Source organism: Bactrocera tryoni, chromosome 5 (genome assembly GCF_016617805.1).
Source record: "Bactrocera tryoni isolate S06 chromosome 5, CSIRO_BtryS06_freeze2, whole genome shotgun sequence".
In the NCBI taxonomy this organism is placed as follows: Eukaryota; Metazoa; Arthropoda; class Insecta; order Diptera; family Tephritidae; genus Bactrocera; species Bactrocera tryoni.
Genome location: NC_052503.1, coordinates 29086701 through 29113058, shown reverse-complemented (window position 1 = coordinate 29113058; position 26358 = coordinate 29086701). Strand labels below are relative to the sequence as shown.

The following is a 26358-nucleotide window of genomic DNA, read 5'->3' as shown; positions in this document are numbered from 1 at the left end:
GTGGCACTCAAGTAGCAAGCCCTCAAATTCTACTTAGATTAAAGGAAAATGGGATATTAAGCGATATAAAATGTATTTCCGGCTTGAGGATTTTGTGATTATATTTTTACTGTTATTAAGCATATAAATACATATATACAAATACCCATACATTCCCCTAAACTCGCATATCTTAAAGTATATATATATATATATTTTCCCGTAGTTCCTAGGTGGAACATATCTCAAAGTGCTTGTCAGAAAATTAACACCACACTAACCCCTTCAACTTTATTCTAAAGTACTTGCATGCCTCTAGGCAGAACATGCGTTCAACTACAGCAGCAACAACAATAACTGCAAATTGAATGTCAAACATTATGTAGAATCCCACAAAAAAACTTTTGAAATGTTCTGCAATTTGCGTGCAATTAAAAACTAAATTCCACTGCGTGACAAGCAAGCGCCCCGTAGGGCCCCACCACATACACAGCAACGCTAAAACACTTGCAACAAGTTGACTGTCTCTCCAACCGTCTGCCTGTGCAATTGTTGCCACTTCGCACTCCTGCGGCTGTTGCTGCCACCGCAGCCACTTTGTAATTATTCCTGCACTAAAAATAGCAGCAAATCTAAAATGCTGTGAAATTAAAGTGCCGAGTCAAAAACAACAGCAACACCCTTGCGGCTATGTTGCTAATAGTGCTGTTAGTCGAAAACGGACGGCTGTAGAACAGCAGAGCTGAGCGGTTGAGCGCCTGAGCGGATGCGTTGCTGATGCATAGATTAAGTAATTTTGCATATTTTATTAATAACAAAGCTGTCACTCAGCCAATCAGACAGTGCGTCCTGCAGTCATTCACTCCTTTACAGTAAACGCTTTGCGCTCTTACGCACGAAAATAGTTGCTGCCACTTGCACTTACCAGTCTGTCTTAATATATTTTGTGTGTTTGCTTTTATTGTTCTACTTCTGCCTTCGGCCGCAGCCAATTTAGGCATTACAAATGGTTTGCTGATAAAAATCTGACAATGCTGTTAACTTGTCGTTTAAGTTTGTTGCGCCGAAAATGGCAAATGCTTACCTCGCGTCCACGCAAACAGCAGAGCCACCAACCTTTGAGGCCGTCTGTGTCCTGTTCTATGACGGTGAGGACATCGCCTTTCTTGAAGGCCAACTCATCGGGCGAGTCGGCAATGTTGTCATAGATCGCTTTCGCATAAAGTTTCTGCAAAATAAAAGAAGAATTTGAAGAGTTAGATGATTTATGAGATTCAGGGTTAAATATGGGTAGTCTTAAAACTATATTTTATGTTTTTGCTAACTGAGAAAAGTGCCACTAGTGTTTGTGAGAGTGAAACTTTACTATTTGGAATCTTTATTCCTTAGATGTTACTGGATTAATAGTTGTATAATCGAACGTTCATGTTAAATGTTGAGTTTTAGATTAAGTTTAATGAACCGTCAAATTTACGTATTTAAGATACTATGGTTGTAACTTTCATTAGAGCCGTTTTCTGTCAATGTCTGGTTAGTAGCCATCTGTCAGTTAAGTTATGGTTAACTTAACCAAGACTATTTCTTTCGGTAAAGAACATTTTTTTCTCAATGTCTGGTTAGCAGTCATCTATCAGTTAAGTGATGGTTACCTTAACAAAGACTCTTACCAAAAATTGAGAAAACGGGTCTTAAAAACTCAGTGCTTAGTAAAAAATAGCTGATCAGGCTTTGCTCTTCAAAAGAAGAGACCTCGAAAACTGGTAATAAATAAGTGATTGATAATGAAGTCCGTATAATCTCGAACAATCGATCGTTAGTACGAAGGATATTATCAGTTTAAAGGTTCTCAAGTTGTTTCACTTTCGTGAAGCTTACATATGTGTCATACAGGGTTTGTCCAGAAAGTAACACAACTGATTTTCTTCCGCCGCGACTGGAGCGTAAGCGCCCGACGGGATTCGGTAAAGGGCGTTTCAAGCTAATGAACGAGCGGCTGTCTCCCAGCATCTGAAGAGTCAGAACAAACATTTTCGCGCGACGTGTTTCTATGAGTGGTGCAAGCCGAAAATGTATCATTCGTTAGAGCAGAGTCACGGGATTAAATTCTGTGTGAATTGTTGATATGATCAAGCAGGCTTTCCCAGAAGTTGCTTTAGCAAGAAGTGGCGTGTTTCGTTGCCACCAGGCCCTTTTGGAGGCCCGAGAAGAGGTCGCTGATGAACACCGGAAGAATGAGCAAATCCAAAGTGAAAACTATGCTCATTGTCTTTTTTGACATCAAAGGTATCGTTCACCATGAATTTGTTCCTCCTGGACAAACCGTCAACGCCAAGTTTTACGTGGAAGTCCTCAAGATACTCAAACGAAGGGTCAATTGGTCCGACAAGACATCGTAGCCGATTGGAAGTTGCACCACGACAGCGCCATGTCTCAAACCGGCATTCTTGTGAACAGCTACCTAACCAAGGCCGGCATCCCAACGCTTCCGCAACCGCCTTGCAGCCCAGATGTGGCTCCCAGAACTTTTTTTTGTTTCCGTGCCTTAAAAGGCCGATGAAAGGCAAGCATTTTGAGACGACAGCGGGGATCCAAGCAACATGCATCCCGGCTTTCAAAACTATGCCTTTCGTGAGGCCTTCAATGCTTATTTAAAACTTTGGTTCAAAATTTTTTTTTAAATCGACTCAGTTCTATTACTTTTCTGTATATCTCTTTACGAAATACTCGTACTCCAAAAGACTGTGCACATGCTCACCATATCTGAAGTTTAGCATCATTCACTTCATGTCTAGCTATATGTGGTACGAAAGGGCTCAGATACGAAGTGTTAGTGATCCAGATATTTCTTTTATTTAATGTTTATGATGTTTTGAGACTGTGTATGACATTTTGGTTTCAAAATTCTTTCATAAATCTTCAACATATCTATATATCCATGCATGTTCTTAAGTCTTGTCCTTATCGAAACTGATGTCGACTAACTGACCTTCACGATGTCAGCATACAAAATTAGATTTTGCATTTTGACAATTTTGTCTTCGTTGTTTTTTTTTTGCATAATACAACCTACATATGTATTTCTCTGCCTCCCTTCTTCATCTGCTCCACCTTTTCGCAATAAAATTGTGTGCACTCAGCGGTTTTTGCGACTTAATTAAAAGGTAGAAATTCCAAGAATCCAAACAAGTTTGCTTAAAATCTGAGCAGATAAAAATGTTGAGCGCACGATAATGGATTATAATAAAGGCAAGCGCGGCTTTCATTAAGCCTGGCACTAACGCCACACAGTGTATGTACTCAGTACACTTGTATGTGCGTATGTACCGCACAGGCTGAATGTGGAGTTAGCGCCGAAGTAGTGTGTCGTCAAATGCTGCAGAATATGAATGAATGAATAAATTGAATGAATTGCGGTTGTGGCTTACTCAATGCTCTCCTTGGCATTTCCTGTTTACGTCTAAGCCTTTACGAATTTTTATAGAAGCACAGTTAGATATTGGTTTAAATTTTTATTTTCTCTTTGTGTGAACCTTGTCTTTCTGAAGTTAAGGTGTGTTTGTATAATACTTCTAACAGATCTGTGTTAATAGGTGTGTATGTGTGTGCTATGTGAATTTTCTCCGAACCCAATAAAGCACCGCTCCACCTTTTGGGGCTTGCCCTGTGACTGCTGACGTACATATACATTCGTATTTAGACACTAGAAGCCTGTCATTCGTTTCTTCTTGATTTTATGACTGCACGTTTTCTTAGAGAAACTTGTTTTTCTTTTCATTCGTTTCTTTATTATTTTTAAACTATTTATTTTTCTATTTTTATAGCCTTTTATATGATTTGTATTCGAAATAAAACTCGCACCATTTGCATTGTTTTGAGTGATAAAAAAAATCCAAAAAAAATTCGAAACCAAACCGCACTTGCATGCCAAGTGTCAAGAGTTGACTGCAGGAAAACCACTTAAGACCATGAATGCGCCTCAGCGCGGGCATGACACCACACACACTTTCGTAACAAAAGTAAATAAATTTCTATTTTTTCCAATGTAAATTTCAATAGGCGGAAAATCGCCTTTGTCTTACACTAAAAGCCTGCGTCTAATTTGTCTAAGTCTGAACTTAATTTGGCTTTGTGAAGTGTGGCGTGAGAGTGACTCTCGAAATGCGTGTCCCAGGCCACATAAGTGCGTATGCATAGCACCAATGCTAATTGAAAATGTCAATATATCAATATGTCGAACGGTTGAACCGTTTTGTGCGTTCGGCTATGTGGCGTTTGGGTGGTATATGACAGCCCTTTTAATTGCTTGTTGCGCTTGCGCAAAGGCTTTTGTACGCGCTCGCCACGTATTTGCTTTGTGGCGAAATTGTAAATAGTGTTTCGGCTGAAAATTCGACATCTCATGCATCATTTGTGGTGTAAAGTTATTTGTAGTTTGTAATTTGTTTATTTTGCACTCGTTAGTTGGCGGGAAATGCATACATATTTACATATGTATGTAAATGCCCATATTGGTTTTAGCGTTTAAATGCATATTTTTTAAGACTTGTTAAACCATAATTTTCTTAGAATTTGCTACAAGTTATAAATTTACACATTTGTGAATACAGTTTTTTGCAGCAAAGTGGAGGCACATGTTAAAAAATAAACATTTTTACTTAAAATATTTATATTTTTTAACTTGTCTTAATTTTTCACAAAAACCTTTTTAGAAAACTCAGATTCTACCTAAGAGCATTTAAAAATATTATTCATTTTAAAAATTGTAAAGAAAATATATATTTTGCACAGTTTTGAGCAGATAATAATTTGGTGCTATTTAGATTTTTATGTTCGCAGTTAAGCTTATCTGTAAAAATGTGTTTAAGCGCTACTATCACTGTCTCGTTGTTCTAAAAATTTATTTTTTCAGAAAAATTATGCCTAAATATCCTTGGCTATTAATGAAAAAGCTGTCTATTTTTTAAAATAATTTTTTGAAGCTTTTTATTTAAGGAAAATGCAAAATTTATCTCGGATTTTACCACAAATTTTGTCTTTTCCTTAATTGAGAAATTTCAAAAATTTATTATAAAAAAACTTGAGAGCATTCGAACACTATCACCCTAAATGTAGGCAACATAGTCTTTCATAGCAGGTTAATTACGAGTATTGTTCATTGTAAAAACATATAATTATCTTGCCATGTCTACTACATTTCTAATAGGTACTAATAACGTCATTATGTCCCGGAAACGGTGGCTAAAAAGATTCAAACTTCCCAACGGAAATGACTGACATTAAGGTAGCGGTAGAAATACTCCTGTGGAGTACTGCCTCCTTTAGAGTGATGACTATCCACTCGATGTTAATATTCATTTAGTTTTATTTATATCACTTTATAGACAAAAAATTATAAAAAATGGTATAACAAGAATAATTTTGAAGATATTTTGTTTTTGTGAATAATCGGTAAATCCTTACCTACTGTATTTTGAGGGCATTCTACCGAATTTTTTTATAACTTTCGGATCGTTTAATATATTTTCATAGTAGGTATTGATATTTTCTTTGAAGATTTTCACTTTATATCTTTTAAAATTATATTTAAGCTTTCCTTTATATTTTAACGCCGAAATGTAGGCAACAAATACTTCGCTATATTGTTTTTCTAGTGACTTTTTACCTTAAAATAATGCTTTCACGCTAACTGGCAACATTAATAAGCAATATTGCCATATTTGATGTACAAGAAATCGTTGGATCCATAAATGCGACTATTTGGAACAGAGCTTGCGTCAAAGCATTTTTCGGGTTATATTATCTAAAAGAAAACGAACAGTCGATAGCTGTTAGCACATTTCGCTTTTCCCCAAATGCCTTAAAACAAACTTGAAGGTTACTGGTTTCGACAAAAATGGTACAATTTTGAAAATTAGATTTGGGATCCAAATAAAGTGAATGGCCTCTTTCCATTTTGCTTTAACGCCCAAATGTAGGCAACAAATATTTTGCATTTTGCATATCAGTACTATTTTATTGGCATACTGTATAGTTGGATTCCAAATCTGGCTAATTTTCAAAATTGTATGTACAATTTTCCAATAATGTGAAGGAAGCATATACTTTTAAAATATATGAAATAATTACAAAAATTTTTATTTTTTCATTCAAAAGTATACTGTTTTCAATTTTGATTTTGCCTTTTCTTAACATTCAACACTGCTTTTACAGCAATCGTTTCTAATTTGTTACACAAAACCGTAAATAAGCAAAAATTCGCATTAATATTCACTAATGTTTCATGGTCTCTGATAGAATTAGTTAAAGAAGCTTACTGCAATTCGCAAATCCAAGAAAATTGTTTTTCATTTGGTGTAAATTTGGGTCAACATAATATGTTTTTCTGGCAATTTAAAATTATTTACATTTGGCATTGAGCAGCAAATAATCACTTTGAAAACTTTAAACACTTTACTTTTAAAATATATTTTTACAACATATGTATATGGTAATAAAAAATCGGTTTACTCATTGTTCTTGATGAAAAATCGAAAAATTAGCAACACTTTAAGTTCATGCAAATCTTTTTTCAAGCAAATCATGTTTTTCGCTCAAATGTCTCAAAACCTCTACCATGATCGCGCAGTTATTTGAGCACTCAAAAATAAATAATAAAGATAACTGCAACAGTAAACAAAAATTATGTTCTAACAACAATAACCGTTACTGCTTCATTAACGCTACCGACTACTTGCGCGTTCGTCAAGTAAAGCTTCATTTATTTCATATTCATATTTTGATGGTCAAAGAGTACGTGAAGAAAAAAATTGTGAAAACTGAAGCAAAAACTTAATCATAAAATATTAAGTGAGAAATAAAAACTATCGAGTGCAAAACTTTCTGTCGAAAGGTTATTAACCAACAGCACGAAGAAAGAAGAAATCAGCAAAAGCTCAACACTCGTTAAAAACGCTCACAAAAAAAGTGGGGTTAATGAAAAGGTGGGAAAGCACAAAAAGTGAATATTCGAAATGACTTCATATTACCTGCGTACATAAAAGTAAAACGCAAGTTAACGCTTAATGAACACTTTTACAGAATATGCTGACTGAGCGAACGCAAGAAGCCGAGAAAAAACCCCATTACCCAGCTTGAGCTCTAAAAGTATCAGCTTACCAAATTGCGCCACAGCGCAGTTGACTGTCTCAAGCTGGCGGCCAAAGTGGGGATATGTGCGGGGAGCAGTCTCCACTGTTGAACGGCAAAAGGCGAAATATGATGAATCACGTTGGACTAAAGTGTTGGCACTTTGTGTTATTTAAATATTGTCATAACTTGTTGATTGAGGTGTTACAAAGCCGGTGCAAAGTTGTTGCATACTTGTTTTTTCGCTCTTGCAAGGAAAAGAGTACGAAAGCAAGTGCTCTCGCTGGCCTTTTGATCAGGAAGCTGCTTAAATCATGAATGGCATTCAGCTAATGAACTTGCAGCTGCTGAGGATTTAATGTCCTTTGGCTTTTGCCGCGGCTACTGCAACTTTTTGTTTGCAAAGGTAATGAGGAAGATACTTAGGAAGCGTATTCAAAGAGATTGCATCAATCTTATATTAAAGTCATCATTTTTGCTTTGCGTTACTGGTGGTTTTATTATATTTGACTCGTCGGATGAAGTAGTCATTCACTTCAAATTAAAAAACTGACTTTTTTTTAATATATTGAGTGTATTATACCTGTTTTGGAAACCTTAGTTAAGTACAATTCTAACTTTGAATCATTTCATTACAAACAACGTGCCGAAATAATGAAAATTTCTGATCAAAAATTGTCCAGTTGAAGGAGGAGAACCATTTCACATTATCTGTCAGGGAAAAAACGATAAAATCCAAAGGAGAACCATAAATTTTACACCAACGCGCTTCGAAATTTTCTTCGGAAAAAATATTCCAACAATTACTCCTGTTAAGTTTAAAATTAACCAAAAGTCATGAACATGAAAATAGCAAACTATTTTCTTCCATTTATATCCGTTTGACTGCAAAATAATGCAGCGTCTACATTTCTACGTGATAAAATAAACGAACAAACTGTCAGACAGACAGTCAATACCGTCATTCGAACACTTTGAAAATTTTGCACATTGTTCGTGCGACTATTAACGACGAGCAGCACACAAAGAAATCGCAAACTGTTTTCAAATTTGCATAGAAAGAAGTCTGGGCACGTTTCGAGGTGTCGCTTGCGATATTCGACAATATAATTAACAAGCGCGCAATTGATGATTAATTTCGATTGTTGTTGGTAATAATAGACGAGGGCACTTTGAACACACCTGTTGCAAAAAGTGAAAAAGTGCGAAAATTATCAACACTACAAGCTTCTTTGTCTAGAATTCAATAGCAGCGTTTTTATGTACTTTAAGTTGAACTGAGGTATTGAAGGATCTCGAGTTACTAATAAGAAAAGTACTAGGTTCTTCTAAAGCAACCTCTGAGAAAATATATAGCACCTATATTTATTTTCATAAATATCTCGAACCACCCGAATGCAACATATGCGTCTCAAACAACTACATTTTGTTTCAAAAAACGTATGCAAATATTTGTTCTCAGTCTCGAACATTAACCCAAACACAATTATGAGCTTATTTACATACAAACATATGTGCATATAGACTTAAAATGAGTACAACGACTCGTTGCTACGTGATCTTTAGACGAAAACCTAAAAAATTTATGTTTTTCTTAATCTAAAATGCCATACGAACGACATTGTGCTGGTTCAAGTTCACAAGTCATTTAGTTAGCTTGTTTAAACAGATAAAGTACAAAGTGATATAAATCATCTTTGTAAAATTTTATACTAACAAAGTGAGTGACATTTTGCTTTTGAGAATTGCGACACATTTTCGAGGTAAATATTGTGTAAAAAATACCGCGAAACGTCAAAAAAAATCTTGGAATGATAAATAAACGGTGTGCAGGCATTAGGGTGAGTTAACAGTTTTATAATTCTCCAAAAAATTTATATCTATCATTATTGGTTTTTGAAGTTATTCTAAATCCTATACATAGGGAAAATTTATATTTATTAAAAAACGTTCATTGCTCTGTTTTGTAAACTTTGACGCAGGAAATATTGCGAACTGCATAAATTTTTAGGACTAGGTTAAATTGTATAATTTTTCGAATAATTTTAATTTCAAAAATTTTAGCCTCCCCAATATGTTACCATATATTGGAGTGAATCACACACCATTTTTACTTAAACCGTTTTTAAGATTTTATTAATGTTTCCAAAAACTTGGCTGAAGGGAATCTAGGCAGAGTTCCCTGAAACGTTTCAATCTCTCAAAATCCGGCAAATTAACAAATCAAAAAAGTCTTAAGATCTTGATATATTTTAAAGAAATAAAGTCAGGGCCTCTGTACTAGAAATGTATAGAAAAAATATAGTTAAATTAAAAAAAATGAATTAATCGATATTTTCTAAATAGATATTTCCATGATGTCAACTTTGAGGTCCTCTTGAGTGCTCTAGTTCTCTCAAATCTGGAATATTTGAACTTTAACAAACAATTTTGCTCTTGAGTATTTTAAGAGAAGTTTTGAATAAATACTAATCATTATTTTAATCGAATTGAAATAACAGAGCAAATATTTCTGAATAAAAATTGTGTAGAAAAAAGTTATGGACATATGTAGATGTGCCTAATTTTTTCCAAACCACATTCTGCTAAGTGATGAAATATTTTCGCTTAATTTTACGTAGATTGCCTTTTATATTTCGGGATTTGGCTACCCTAGTGTTGCAATCTGGCAACTCTCAACTTTATCGTAAAGTTTGATATTTTTGATATTACAAATGCTCAGAACGTTTTGGTCGTATGTCGCGGTCGCTTTTTGTGTTGTTTACAGTAACTTGATATATTCATTTCGGCCAAAAAATGGCCAAAATAAATCACGAACATTTTCGCGTGATTCTGTTTAGCAACTTTCGACATGGACTAACTCAGCACCAGCGTATCGATAAACTTAATTAAATTTTTGGCAATAAAGCTTCATCTAGGACTAGTGTTTATCGATAGTATGGTGAATCCAATCGAAGTCGTAGATCACTGCAAGAATAATTTCGTGAAGATCGTAAGTTGTTTTTCCGGAAACTATAGAAGCTGTGCGCAAAATAATATACGTATATCGCCACATATGACCTATCGTGAGATAGAGACATGATGAAACGTAAATTTCTCCTATGAGCCCGAAAGTAAGGAACAGTGGAATGTATGGGGGTTTCAAAATGCGCGATATCCAACAAAAGTTGTTCGAGCACGAAGCGATGCCAAGCAAATGATTATCTGTTTATTTTGGAACAACTGGACATATCGCAACCATAAACCTAGGATAATGAAGAACAGTAAATTCCGAGTAGTACACAATCATTTGTTTGCCAGTTGTCTGTCAAGAAATCATAAAAACCAACCGCCGAAGACAGATCACTCTTCACCACGAGAATGCGAGCTCTCTCTCATACAACGAGTGAAACAATTGCATTTTTGAGCACTAAAATCATCAATTTGATGAGTCATCCATCCAGTCTTGACGTGGCACCTAATGTCTTCTTTTTATTAATCTTCGTAAAAGATAAAGTAATAGATCAACGATTTTTCGACACCTGAGAAGCTTGTTGATCAGTTCAGAAAGCATGTGTTGGAGTTAACTCAATCAAAGAGTGGCAAAAGGGCTTCGGCTATTGCTTGAAATGCATGCAAAAGCTTATAGATCTTAATGGAGAAATTTTGAAAAACAATATACCGATATTTGAAAATTTATTTTTTTGTTCTGTAATAACGAAATATTAAAGGCTACCTACATTTCTAGATAAATCATTGTTTTTTTTATTTAAAGGCAATCAAATAGCCGAATGCTGTCATATTCCTAGTAGAAAGGGTTCTTGTACTAATTTTAAGAGTTCCTACTTGTCAGAACTACTTTTTAGGTAGGATTATGTTTCGAGACTTTTATTAATTATTAAATTACCATATATATTTTAAAGCAGAAAAGACTGTATAAGAAGTTGTGGTCATTGTAGTCCAATATTTTTCTATTTTAAAACTATAATAATGACCAGAAAATTTATTAGTGTAAGCAAAAACATATACATATGTACATATATAACCTTTCGGTTAATATGACCCAGCGGCATTGCTATGGGGTTAACGAGAACCTGAAACAAAAAATATAGTTAATTCCATTCGTAAAAATGAATGAACCGTAGTAAAACCCCAAATCATTCTCAGAAACAGAATTCAACAAATACTCGCTCTCTTAAATAATCTGAGTTTAAAGCGCAGCTTCGCTCAGTAAACGCATGACTCATGCACACTATTTAAGCCGATCAGTAACATAAGATCAGTACAATAAAAAAATCCGAAATCATCAAACATCAAATCTGAAAAATTTCACTTCCATCAAATGAAGCTAAAAAAAGGTGAAAGATGGTTGAAAAAAAAAATCGAATTGGAATGTAAGTAATCCATCAATGGATGCTCTGTAGAGATACAAATCGGTGTAAGAAACATTCCAACGGGTCAGCGAGTGAGTGTGAACACGCAGACAAAATCCATTAACAAAGCGGTGGCACGAAGTGCAACATAAGAAACACTTCAAAGGGCTTACTTGAATTAGAAACATATTTACATAAGCTTGCATAGCGGCGCATAGATAGAAGTATCTATAAGCCGTTAGAGATATCTGAGTGCTTTGATAAGTGACTCATAACCCTAATCAATCCTAATCAATGGAACAATATTTGGAAAACACACCGGAAGTGCTAACAAAGTGGATACAAAACTATACAATAATAAGTGGATACAAAAATATAAAATGTTGGATACAACAGCAGTGAAATGTCGAGATTGAAATATAGAAAACAGATTGAAGCTTCAAACATAACAAGCGCTTAGCATGGCATATGTGTGGGTGTTAAGCTTGTTAACCATGTTCTTAGCCACATTGTCTACTCAAGCGCTTCCTTCATTATCTCGACACTGCCCCCTCTATAATTATCAACATTTAAATATGAGTGCGTCTACTACTTCGGCTGTTCGAATGATTTCGTATTTACATATCTACATACTCGAACACTCAGTGTACTCATTCAAGATTAGCTTTGGCTTAGGCGCCTCTTTGCATACCGGCATTGTTGAACCGGTTAACTGATTGCCGTCGTTTCGCATTGCGTTGCGTCGTGTCGTTGTACTGCGTTGCGCACCGGATGCCAGCAAGTATGCGTCACGCATATTATGTGTAACGAGGAGATTCCAAAGGTTTAATTTGCTTATGACTCTTCGGTGGTGCACTTGACGAATTCGTCGAATTTTACGTGAATAGCAAACAAGCTATTTACATACATATGTACGTATAATATCGGTATGTATGTAAGTGAAATATGCTTTTTGGACGCTTTTGTCGAAATTGATTATCATTTAACATGCATTAGAGTACTAAAAACAATTATTTTATTTTTTTTGTAATTTTGTGGCATAACATTAAATTACTCACCACGTGGTGAAAATGTAAATCAGCCATAAAATTATTCACCACGTGGTGAAAATGATAATCAGCCATTAAATTATTCACCACGCGTTGAAAATGATAATTCAATCAAAAAAAGTAAATTTTTTCAGCAGCGCAAAAGGGTTAAGCACGAGCGTCGTCGGTGCTTTCGTTAGAAGAGTGATTTGCCGTAATGCTTTCATTGAAAGCTCAGTCACGATTTTGATTGTCAACGAGCGCTAATGAACTGCTTTGGGCGATAAATTTTTTCGTTAAAAGCAATCATTATTTAATTTTTTTTTTATTATTTGTTAGTTGATTAAAATCAAAGACGTGAGATCTCTCTCTCCCTCCCCCGTTTTTATTGCCCGCTAGCGGCGCGTGGCCGCTTACTAGCATTTCTCCACGCTTTCAAGCCTAATAATTGCATTTCATTCATTTTAGTTGGCGCTGATTAATTGCCGCTTGTCGAAATCTCGCTTGCCAATCAATTGCCTTTGTATATGTGTTTGTTTTTGCAATTTTCGGCCTTTTATCCACACCTCTGCCCCAATTTGGCTCCTAGGCTTTGTGCTCCAAAGGCCAGCGCTTGCATGCCGAGCTCAACTAAGCCAGCATACACCAGGGCGCGCTAATTGATTTGTTCGCTAAATATTATTAGCGAAATTGCTAAAATTTACGCTTATGCAACGCTCTAGACGTTAGTTGTTTGTGCAAAGATTTTTCGGCGCTGCTTTAGCTTGTTCTCTTGCCGCTTTTGTTGGCTTCAAGGTCACATGCATAACTGTTTTTTGCTATTTTCCTTTACTTTATCTCAGTTTCTATTGTTTGCACGCTTGTTGCGGACTTTGAATATTGCATTTTTTAACAAGTTTATTTTCAAGAGCTATAATCACGTAGGATACATACATACATACATACATACATATGTACCTACGTACGTACTACTTATAAAATATATTTTTATTGAATGTAGTATGCTTGATTTTAGAAATGTTTCTGATATGCCAATTAAAGTGTTTTGATTGATCGTCGAGATAATGACTGATAATAGCTTGAAAATTTATTAGCATCCCGAAACACGTTATTAAAATTACGCGATCCCGATGTTTTTATTTCTGAATTACTTGTAAATTTTATTTTGCTTTATGTAAATAATACTTTTAAGCAATTAGAAAAATTGAGATTTCGGGATCACATAATTTTAATTTCGGGATCCCGATTTTTCAAATATTGAATAAATAATATTGTGTTTTATCTAAATAATATTATTAGATAAGTAATTAGAAAAATCAGGATTTCGGGATTGTACAATGTTTTTATCGGGATCCCGGTTTTTGAATTACTATGTAAAAACAATTAGCTGTATTTAAATAATATTTTAAAGAATATTTTAAAATAATAAATGAAAATCAGGATTTCGTGATTAAATTTTTGTTTAATTTCGGGATCTCGATTTTTGAAATATTTAATAAAAGGGATGTTGCTTTGACAAAATAATATATTTCAGTAATTGGAAAAATCGGGATTTCGGGATTATAAATTGTTTAAATTTCGGGATCCCGATTTATGAAATACTGAATAAAAACGTTGTTGCTTTATCTAAATAATATTTTTAGGTAATTAGAAAAATCGGCGTTTCGGAATCACAAATTTATCCCCATATCTCTATACCTCATAACCTATCAATTAGTACTGCCATTCATTCTTATACGAGTATTTATACTGATATTTCTCAGACACGAACTCTCGTTAACTATTTTTTAATTGCACTCTTTAACTTCTTGTTAATTGGTACTAAACTTTGTACTGGTTAATAAACTGATATATTATCATAGAAGTAAACACTTGACATCAACGCTAAAATTAACTGTTGTTAAATAGCAGTACTAACTGCTTCGATAAAGCCGAGTTACTCTTATCTCAAGACGTCATTGAAAAATGTATGGGTTCTAGTGAAAATAGTTAAGGCTACAAGGTTTTTTGAAAAATAACAAATTTTTTTTATTAACCTTTTCTATACCTTATTGATTTGTAGGATTTTATATTCCAAAATTTTGGTTAAAATTACGGTTATCGTCTAATATATTGAGAAAGTTGTGCAGAAAACTTGATTTTCTGACAAATTATCATTATTGTAATTATGCTTAATAAAACGGAGAAAACACAGGTTGAAAATATAAAAGATTTAACTTCTTGAACATACATTGAAGTTTACATTATACTTTAAATCTTTTAAAGAGTTAAGTAAGATTTTGGTATTTTGTTTTCTTGCTTTCTTATTTTAATTTTTTTGGCAATCTCAAAAACACTAGAAACTACATAAATATGTAATATTTCACAAACTTTTTTGCAAACTTTTTTTGAAGATGAAGACAGAATTTTTGTTCTATTCATGTTCGTAAAACAAAATTTTTAGAGTTTAGCATCGAGGTATAATATATTTCTGCCAAAAATGAGCTTTAAATTTCCAATTTTTTATATTCCCCTTATGTCCAATATCCAAGCGGAATCAGTTTTTATCATAACTATGGAAATTGCTATTTTTTATTTATACCTCGGCAAAGCTGGAAGTAATGGCTAGCTTAACCACACTTGTTACTTGTCTCACACTTAATTAAGGCTTGGACTCGTAAGTACGAGCAATTAGTGCGATAAGTGCACATAATTCGAAAAAGAACTGGAAATGAGAACGCTTTTGCAATTACCTTAAATATGCTTATCACTTCGCAGTGCGAAAGTAGTGCAAAGCGAATGCATGTCGGGAATGTTCTAGGTAAATAATGATTTGAATATTCGTATATGTTGTACTTTTATATATGTACATACCAACATACATATAGCCGTAGCGTGTAGTAAACGATAATGTCGACACCTGTCTGGAGATTCGCCCAATGTGCGTTTGAAATGCGCAATAAATAAAGGATGATAGAAAAAAGAAATGTGCAAATGTACATACATACGTACATATATGTATGTATATGAATTTGCATATATTCATAGATAATATTCATATGCGTATATATATGTACTTACATATGTACATAACACTCATGGTATTTAATATGTGATTATGAGTTGTTTCGCCAAAAGCGACAATTGATAACGAATCGTGTGACGTGAGTGGCCTAACTACAAGCATTTACGTCGTTTATGGGTTCAAATACATACCTGTACATACATATGTATACATGCAAGACCGTAATGTCTATATAATTGTATATACTATTTATGAAATAAGCACAGAAATGGATCATAAGAACTTTGGCGCTAGCTAATCTGTTACCACTAAGGTTTTAAAACTTTTTCTGGTTATAATACATACATACATACATATATGGTAGTTAAAGAGCTTCAAGCCCATTATTTTTACTCACAAAGATACCTAACTCTGAAAACCGATTTTTATTATTTAATAAAATTATTGAATACTGAATTTTAAATGAAATAAGCATTACGTGGTTTTTGAAACAAAAGATGTACCTAATATGGTAGTAAAGCTCCAACAATATTGCTATTATTTTTCCGTTCCAGAATTCTTAATGCCGAAATTTCGGGATTCACAAATTTAAATTTTACTTTGAAAAGTTATATACAAGTAAAAACTAGTAAATCTCCAACAGCATTGCTATTATTTTTCCGTTCTAGAATTCTTAATCCCGAAATTTCGGGATTCATGAATTTTATATATAAATGTATGTAAAAAAATTATTTTATTTACGTTGCAAAAGCACGCTTATTCTTTTCGGGATCCCGAAAAGATTAATTTCCGATCCCGAAATTTCGGGATTTACAAATTTAAATTAAAAAAAGCACTCTTATTATTTTCGGGATCCCGAAAAATTCGGGATTCAAAAAGTTAAATTTTACTTTGAATATTTATGTACATATGTATGTATATACAGGTACCGGCACAAATAATAGTTTCAGTAGTTGCTTTTAAAATGAAATGCCCATCACTGACGGTATATGCTCAAACAGACAGATAAGCAGATATGTACATACATGTGTATGTATGTATATAATACATAGTATGTATGTATGTAGATAAGTAGTATGTTGCTAAAAAAATGACTAAAACCGATTGGTAGAAAAAAGGTAGAACATTGACATGGCGTAAGCAAAATTATAACTTCATGTCACGTCGCGTCTGGAATGCATATACAACTTCTTCATTTCACACAAAGCAACATGCTGGCGGCAACTTGCAACACCTCGACACATGCGTTGCCGCCTAGCCCTTGCCAATGCAGACATGCCCATTGATATGCATACAGTTCATAAACTTACAAAGGTATAACAGAGTATTTACGATTAGTTGCAACACACGGACACTCAAGCATGCAACATGTCATAAGCAACGTAAACAAGGAAAGGAAAAAGTAAAGTAAAATAATTACAAGAAAGAGTAACTTTCAACAGAGTTCACGCTGCATGATAAATACATAAATAGCGATATATCGGTTTTTGTGTGTGTGAATGTACATATGTTGCAAGGATTTCTCATGCGAAACACAAACTCATTAGGCTGCGTTGGTATGTGCGTAAAGTGCATGAACGACCAGAATTTCAATATAAAATTTATTTTATTTACAAAAAGCAACAAAAATAAATAAAAATCTTTAAATATATACATACATACATATCTACCGATCTGTTGTAAACGGCCGCATTACAATTGGGTCAATTTTATGCGCTGCGCCCAATTGCTAATTCTCGTAAAAATAAAACTGTTTCCATAAACTAGCTTCCGTTTGGAATTCCAATAACATTTTTCATGCATAAATGCCAGACAATTTGAATATTGGTGGATTGCGGAAAAATGCGCTTAAAATCAAGGCAATTACGCAATTGAAAGTTCTTCAATACTTCGGCTGGCCGGCACTACTGTTTTCATATATGTATGCATGTATGTTTATTTGAGTATGTGTGTGGTTATGTCCAGTTCAGCGGGCATATGCATTGCATAAGGTCACGGTTTTCAAGTGCCTTCAATGGAAGTCTTTTGTAAGGCAAATTATTGGAGCATGGCATATGGCATTTATGACATACATACAAATATATCGTCAACTAAAATGCAAAATGACATAACATCACTTTTCACAAGTTAACAGGCGAAGGAAAAACATTTTTAAAGAAATCACTGAAATTTAAACAAAATTTGAATTTTGTTTATAAAATGGTTATATATTGGTTAGCAAACACTTGAGTTTTGGTTATAAAATGGTTATATATTGGTTATCATACACTCATATTGAAACAAAATTTGAGTTTGGTTATATATTGGTTATCATGCACTCAGTGATTGAAACAAAATTTGAGTTTTGGTTATAAAATGGTTACATATTGGTTAGCAGACACTTGAATTTGGTTATAAAATGGTTATTTATTGGTTATCATGCACTCATATTGAAACAAAATTTTGAGTTTTGGTTATGGAATGGTTATATATTGGTTATCATGCACTCACTGATTGAAACAAAATTTGAGTTTTGGTTATAAAATGGTTATATATTGGTTATCATGCTCTGATATTGAAACAAAATTTTGAGTTTTGGTTATGGAATGGTTATATATTGGTTATCATGCACTCACTGATTGAAACAAAATTTGAGTTTTGGTTATAAAATGGTTATATATTGGTTATCATGCACTCATATTGAAACAAAATTTTGAGTTTTGGTTATGGAATGGTTATATATTGGTTATCATACAATCACTGATTGAAACAAAATTTAAGTTTTGGTTATATATTGGTTATCATGCACTCACTGATTGAAACAAAATTTGAGTTTGGTTATAAAATGGTTATATATTGGTTAGCAGACACTTGAATTTGGTTATAAAATGGTTATATATTGGTTATCATACACTCATATTCAAAAACAATTGAGTTTTGGTTATAAAATAGTTATAAAATGGTTATATGTGATAGCGGTTTTCGATTATTTTTTTTTTTTTTTGATGATACGTTTTTTTGCATTTTAGGTGACGATATATTTGTATGTGTGCGCATAAATATTTCATGTCTGCATAAGTTTCACACCGTTTTTGCGGTAGTCTCTTTTTTTAACAATCAATTTAAATATGTTTATGTATGTACATATGTATGTTTGAATATGGAAATCACATGCAAAATATCGAAACCTCGAAGAAAACCTCAACCCGGTTGTGTGACGTAAAAATTGTGGCAGCCACAATTGAACGATTGCGGTTTTTCAATTGAGCAAAAATTAAAAAGAAGACAATACAACAAAAAAAAAAAGAAATAAATGAGCGAAGCCAGAGACGTCAATCTGACAGCCAGACTTCGCATGAAAGCCAAGCTAATTTTTTTCATAGTTAATTTAGTTTCATACGAAATCTACATACATACATACATACTATATGCATGCATATCTAGATATGTATATATACATATGTACATACATTCTTACATATAAACTCACATCAACATCTTCATTCATCATTTATAAATTCACTCAAATTAAAATTTATTTTCTTATAAATACATACATTATATACATATGTATATGTTCGTGTATCTACGCATACATTTTAATTGAACAATTAACTTTTCCATCAAATAAATAGTTGCTGTTGAACAACAATCATAGCTAGCGGCAGTTTGTCATAATTGCAAGCCATGAATTGCTATGATCTCCTTTTGCCGTAAATATTAGTTATTATTCCTCGATATTGCATACAAACTCACACAGATGTGTACATATAAATATATATATATGTATGTATATCTACATACATACATCTATGTATGTTCATGAAACTAGTTATTAATATTTAATAGCAGCTTTAGTCTAATAGAAACCTCTCTTCTCAAACGCTAATCTATTGCTATTATCAATGTAAACACCTATGTTTGAATTTCTTTAATAATACACACACAGATAGGTTGGGTATGAAGATGTTTGATAAATTTTATGCACACATGAGACATTTTCAAACAAAAAAAAAAATTAGAAAATATAGCAAAAAAAAATTAATAATAATTGTAAATGGTCCCAGGCCTTTATTGAGTATAAAAAACTTAGATGCTAGAGTATAGAGCCTATGAACGTATGAACCCTTAAGATATGTATAATATGTTTCGTAGAATTAGTAAGAAACTGGACTCTTAAAAAGCCAACAGAGAACAAAGTATTGTATCATTAATTATAGTAAATCCAGATGATCTCTGTATGCAATATCTTTGCCGATTTAAAGATTAAATCACTAGAAAAATTTTATTAGTCATCGTCCAATTTCCCCCATTAATTTTATTTCACATACGTATCTACAAACGTTAAACAAATTAACGCTGTGCATAGGCTCACGAGTAAGAAGTGCTTTCCGACGCTGCTGAAGTTCTAACTAGTATGCCGCCCATTGACATCCAGGGAGATTAATTCGCCCGATTGGGCCGATTCAGCTATCACAGCCGTCTGTAGGCGTAAAAAAGAGGAGAGAACCAAAAGCATCACAATGTGGCAACAAAGGTGGCAAACGTCAACCAAAGGATGGTGGACCCATAGAATAATAACAGGCATCCATTTGTGAATAGATAGGCAACAAGGTGACCTAGACATCCTAGTCTTGTGAATAGATAAGCAACATAAGGACCTAGATTTTCACCTATCCCAAATACTGATTGGACATGGATGCTTTAGAAGCTATCTGTTCCGATTACATCATGACCTTAGTCCGTACTCTCCGACGTGTACAGAATACATAGAAGACTCTTAGCGCGTATTTTTTCAATGCCCTCGTGTTTGAAATATAAGGGAAAAGTTAAGAACCTCACTTGCGGTAGTTTTTCGGTGGACAATTTGACTGCACTCATGTGTCAGTCCTCAGGTAAATGGGAAGCTATCAGCAAAGCGTCAGCTCTAATTATGACAAAACTTAGGCATATACAGTATATTAGGCGTTAATCAATCCATATGATAGATGAGACTTAAAGTCTTTCTCTCTCCCATGAATTAATACATAAACCGGTGGTTCTGTGGGAGATATATGAGTTGGGAATAGGTTAGGTTTAGTGGATTAAAGTTCTTTCCTTGCTTCCTCCTACCATAAAAAAAGATGTTAAACGAATAATATTAATTCATTAATTCCCTTTCAGTACTATTTTTAGCCGGATTTATGGTATGATCCTTAAGGCCAATACTATCCGAAGGCTAGAAGCCATAGCTTCGTTTAAGTAAGATAATAAGCAATTTACGATCACAAACTGCACTACTTTATATTGTATAATGCCTATTAATCGTCGAAATGTATATACCTAAACGTACCTTCATATTTCGCTGAAAACTGTTGTGCTATCAAGCCCATTAAGATATATATTTCGTCTTATTTGAAGCGTTTTCTCTAAACAATAATTTTAAAGGCACTTATTAGGTGATACTTCGTTGACATCTTTCATCTCTCTTGTCTTATTCCTCTATCTATCTTGTAATAACGAAGTTCCTTTATTTTTGGAAATAAGAAAAAGACACACTGAACCATAACTGGCGAATATGGAGGCATCATTACAGTATTGTTTTTGGACAAGAATCCTAGAACAAGCAACGAAGTGTGAGCGTTTTACAAACAAAAATCGACAAGCTCATAAAAACACGCCAAACCTTAGCGGTTGCTACAGATAAGTTTAGGTTAGGTTAGCTTAGATGGCTGATCAAAGATCGCACGTGAACTACTACATATATTTTAGTCCTTTGTGAGGCCACAGAAAAGAAGAACTCCTGTGTTCGAAATTACAAATTAGTAAAACGGTTAATAATCGATCCGCTCCTATTCTACTGAAAGCGGTTCTAGGGTGGCTTTTCTTGCTAGCTCATCAGCTTTACCAGTCTTTACACAAAGACACTCGATGCTATTGATAGCGAAGTTATGCACTCGTTGACCAGCCCTGAATGCACTGTTAATGAGTTCATGCTGGTATCGCCGCTCTGCTTTCTGAGTGGATGCTCACTTCTCTGTAAGAGGCTGCACTCCGAAGCAGTAAACCTACCATCTACTACAAGCTCGCTGCCCTCTCCTTCAACGACCTCTTCCCACCCACAACTCCCTCGCCGGTATATGGGTAGAGAAGGAGCCGACAGAACTCGATTTGGCGACTTCATGATCAAGTAGTCTGGTACGAAGTCAAAGTGAGCGAAGATTTCCGAGTGTTCAGACACGTGTTCTTTAGAAACCCAGACTCTCTGAGTCTGATAGCAACTTTTAAGGTGTATGGCTACTTTCCGAGCATGTGCACGGGCAATGTGGCAAGTGCTCCACATTTGCTGATGAGTGCAAGTGTGGTGTTTTCTAGTGGCTTGACTATAGTGTCGTAGAGCCAGATAACCACTTTCAGTGAGAGCCTCCATCTTTTGCTAATGGCTCCTCTACAGCAGTAGGAAGCAATCGGTACCCTTTTTGTTCTCTCATCGACATTCTTTCAAGACTTTCAAAACTCCCAAAGTTTTAATTTAAAGCCATCTCATATGACTTCGTGACTTTGCTAAAACTTTTTTTCGTTCTTTTCTGAATTCTATTAGAAAAACCGGTTCTGATGTATTGCTTTATTGTACCCATAATCCTGTTCATAACTAAAATTAGTTGGACTCTTCTGAAAGAACAAAGTGACAATTTGGCGACTTGGATCGATGTCAGTGTATGAAACCTCTGTGAACATTAAAATGATCTTTAGTTTTATAAACGATCACAGTAGAACAGCGTTGGGTACATATGATCCAACAATACGTTCTATTTTCCAAACTGTAAACCATTCTGTAGCTACTTGAAACTTGTATGAATCGACCTATTTCGAATAACAACAATTAAAGGAGTTCAAACGGCATCATAAAGGCTAATATATTTTTTAAAATACTTATGGACTTTTAGTATTGTATTAAAAATGTACTGTTAACTTTATAGGAACTCTGTTTAAAAATCTTTCACAAAAACTCCAAGATCGTTCAAAATCCATTATGAAAATAGTACGGGGATCTCTCGTAAAAAACATAAAAAAATAAAAGCGCTAAGACTGTTCTCTAAAGTAGTATAAGAAAAGTTTATAGTTAGGTCTAGTTTTGATGTTAAAACAGTGATTTTTCAATCGAACTGCGTTGTCATGCCGAGTTGTATGTAGACACTTCCCTATCAAAAGTTGGAGTTACTCACAGATTTATACTATACACCAAACATTCTGGCGATTGCTAATGAGTAGCCTCCTCCTTCATGTCACCAACTTCAGTGCGCTTTACGGCACATTTTAGCACAACAACACTAATTGCACTAACAACTGTGGCAAATGCCGCGATTTGCTCGCCACAAACAGCACCTACTCGTGTCCTAAATTCTCTACAAATTTGCACTAAACCCGGGAAAAACACAAAGACAATAAAAAATGGGAAACACATTTAGCACTTATCACATCACGTATTATCACATATGGTTATCTCTGCCGTCGAGGTTAGGATGAGTAAGCGCGCTAGGGATTGGAAGAGGAGAGAGGCAACGCGCCATAGCAACTGTTTCTACTTTCATAAACAATAAACCGATAACAAACCGTATTTTATCTGCTTGTAACCTCGATACGATATCTCCATACATTAGTGGTGCAACGTGCGCGCTTGATTTAAGCCTTGACTACAAATTAGATAAATAACGTCTAATTAGTGGACCACGTGTGTGGTGTAAGTATGCGCCGAGCACAAAATCGGTTAAGACAATGCCGCAGCAAGATGCAAACAAGAACGCGAACATGCGCAAGAACATGAGCCGTCGATGACGATGCGCATGAGCTGGCAAGCGAGGGCTAGCAACGCCGGTAACTAACAACTTCATGGAGCCGTGAACAGCCAACAACGAACTCACTTACAACAACACACATGCCATACATACACACAGATATGTATGTGCGATCGCAGCAATTAGGCCTGTGGCGCTGCTTTGCAATCTTTGCTGAAAGTGGTGGGGTTTGTCGGGGGTCTTGGGCGTGTTGCACACCGCATCCGGAGGGTTTCAATTACACAACTCCTGTTTTAAGCTAACAGCTGCTGACACTAAGTACGCTGTAATTAAAGGCGTAGAGCGCGCAGCTGTATACAATAGCAACAATTACAATAACAACAAAGCTTACTATTTTCCCCTCATTGTTGTTGTTGTTGCCTGCCGTCGATCGATATTGCAGACACATAAGTGCTCAGATAATACTCAGGTATCAACAAAGCGATTAGACATAAATTACAACAACAAAAACCATAGAAGAGCAGTTACAATGTTACGCGATGCTGCTGCTGCTTCCACTTCCTCTGCGCCAACGTAGATCAACAACAATAACAACTTGGCAGTGGAAATTGTTATTGTTGGCGTTGCAAAGATCACTGCGCTTATACGCGCGCACATACATACAAATGGTATATGTGCAGCATGCAAGCTGTCTCTCTACAAAAGAGGAGGCAAGCCAGTAGACACCGAGCGCTGCCCAAGTGAGATTAATATAAATGGTGCTCCAAATGTGCGCAAAAGCGAAAAGTAATTGCTGCCGCCGTCACTGCTGCCAACGCCATGGTTGCTGCTGCTGGCGGCGCTGCCTGGTCCATGGCATGAGTGACTGATGGCTTGACAGGCGGGCAGCGCGGGCTCGAACGCTCTTGTGTTGGGTATCAGTGTCGGATGCGGTGCGAGATGCTGCCAAGCAAGGCAAGTCTAGCCGGCCGATTTTTATTAGCATACGGATACAATAATAATAACAACAACAAACAATTGCAACAACATGTATGCCATAAATAACTAGGCAGTGAGATAGTAAACACCGGCCTGATTGACTGACTGCCCGACTGAATGGGGGGAAGTACACATATGCCATTCACACATACAAGTATGTGTGCATGTATTGCCGGCTAGCCTAGCGCGCTGGTTCGCTAGTGCTGACTAACTTGCCAACTTGCAATTAATACATTTGTGCGAAAATGCTGCCAGGCATTCTTCGATTTCAGCCTCCGACATAGGAAGGCGCAGCCGCAAACGCCTTTCTTATGTGCAGCATGTATCACGGTTGTATATACATATAATATGTGGATATATGTATGTGTGTATAGAAATATACATATCTGCACTTCGACATGGTTTCGCAGCGTTTGAGTAGCCCGTCGGATTGGGCGGAGGGATGCGCTCGATTTAAAAGCGCTTATTTAATTTTCTAAATGACTACAATGTGCCCCGATCAAGTTTCCTAGCCAGCCTAGTGGCCACCACAGCGTTTGGCTGTTGCCTGTTGCCAGCACAAGCGATGATGAATAACTATGCAGATGAGGATTTGATTTTTTTGCTGTTTCTTTTTGCTGCTGTCTTCTGCTGCTTTTTGTCGAGATGATCATTTGATGTATTGCCATTTTAATAGGGGCGGAATATTTTGCACAAACACAGCATTGACGCTTACATGCATGCGTACTTCAGTATATGCGCGTGTGCCACTATATGTACAGTGTGGGTCACAAATAATGCGACAGGTAACCTTTGGAAGTAAGGTTCTTAAGCTCAGCTTTGAATTGGTGTAAATATTTGTACTGCAAATTGGAGGTTTAAAGTGTAGAAAGAGGAAAAAACGTTTACTTCGACATCGAAGCTATAAAATACCTTCACAACTGGATTTCTTCGAGAATAAAAGTGTAAAAAAGGATCTTTATTTTGATTTTGATTGTCAAGTTTGTATGGCAGCCGCACGATATAATGGTCCGATCTTAGCAATATAATTGGATATTATAGCGTTGCCTTGGATAATAATCTATGCCAAATTTTGCGGAGATATCTTCTCAAATAAAAGAGTTTTCCATACAAGGATATGATTTTGATCGATCAGTTTGTATGGCAGCTAAATGCTATCGTGGTCCGATCTGAACAATATAATCATAGATTGTAAAATTATCTTGGATAATAATACTCGCCAAATTTCCTGAAGATATTTTCTCAAATAAAAGAGCTGTTCGTACAAGCATAGGATTTTGACCGATCAGTTTGTATGGCAGCTTTATGCTACAGTGAACCGATATGAGAAATTTCTTCAGAGATTAGAGCGTTGCCTTGAAAAATATTCTATGCGAAATTTCATGAAGATACCTGGTCAAATAAAGCAGTTTTCCATATAGGACATGTTTTTGATCAATCGGCTTTTATAGAAAATATCTGTTTTAGCGATCTGATATTGGCGATTTCGACAAATAAGCAGTTTTTTCGTATTAAAGGGACGTCTGTTAAGATCAATCGATTCAAAAGTGCTTTCTTTTATTTCATCTACTTATTATTTAGTAGCAGTAGCAATAAAAAAACAGTTTTTAATCGTTAAAAAATACAGTGTGGTTGAGGCATGAGAAAGTAAGACTTCAATAAATTTTATGAAAAAACAAAAAATTTGTAGAAAATAAAAATAAAAAAATTCAAATTCGATTATTTGAATTTTTCACATTCATTTTGAGGTTATGTGAAAAGAAGTATGTATACAGAAGTTATAAACTTTTTCATAAACTACAACATTGCCATATGCATGTTTTCTATAGAACTCGTAGTATTGCCAGGAATCGAGATGAATCATTCTTAGCCCACCATTCTTCAGCCACGCTCCTTCTTTTCCTTTTCACGACCTCAAATTCCCCGTTAATAGTTATAGCCTTAATTTTTGTTATCTTATTTTTCATTTCCCGTGGATTTCATCCTAATATGATTTTTTCGTTTTCAAAAATTTTTTACTCTGGCCTATGTCTGTTATCAGCTGTTTTTTGAAATCGCTATGCAAGACATTATTTCTTTGTGTTAAAGTCGTGAAATAATGCTGAAATTATATATGATATTGCCTTTAAGTTCCTTAG

General features: G+C 35.0%; 2 protein-coding genes across 3 annotated transcripts in view; one reads left to right on the top strand and one right to left on the bottom strand.

The window, feature by feature from the left end:
• LOC120776951 (dual specificity protein phosphatase 19) overlaps nucleotides 1-26358 on the top strand; it is a 181590-nt gene that overhangs the window by 33244 nt on the left and 121988 nt on the right. The window lies entirely within an intron of this gene.
• Nucleotides 1-26358, bottom strand: part of LOC120776947 (breast cancer anti-estrogen resistance protein 1) — a 65809-nt gene that overhangs the window by 30087 nt on the left and 9364 nt on the right. The window contains exon 2 of the mRNA XM_040108033.1: nucleotides 1064-1207. Coding sequence (XP_039963967.1) covers nucleotides 1064-1207 — 144 coding nt within the window. The remainder of the gene's footprint in view (nucleotides 1-1063; nucleotides 1208-26358) is intronic.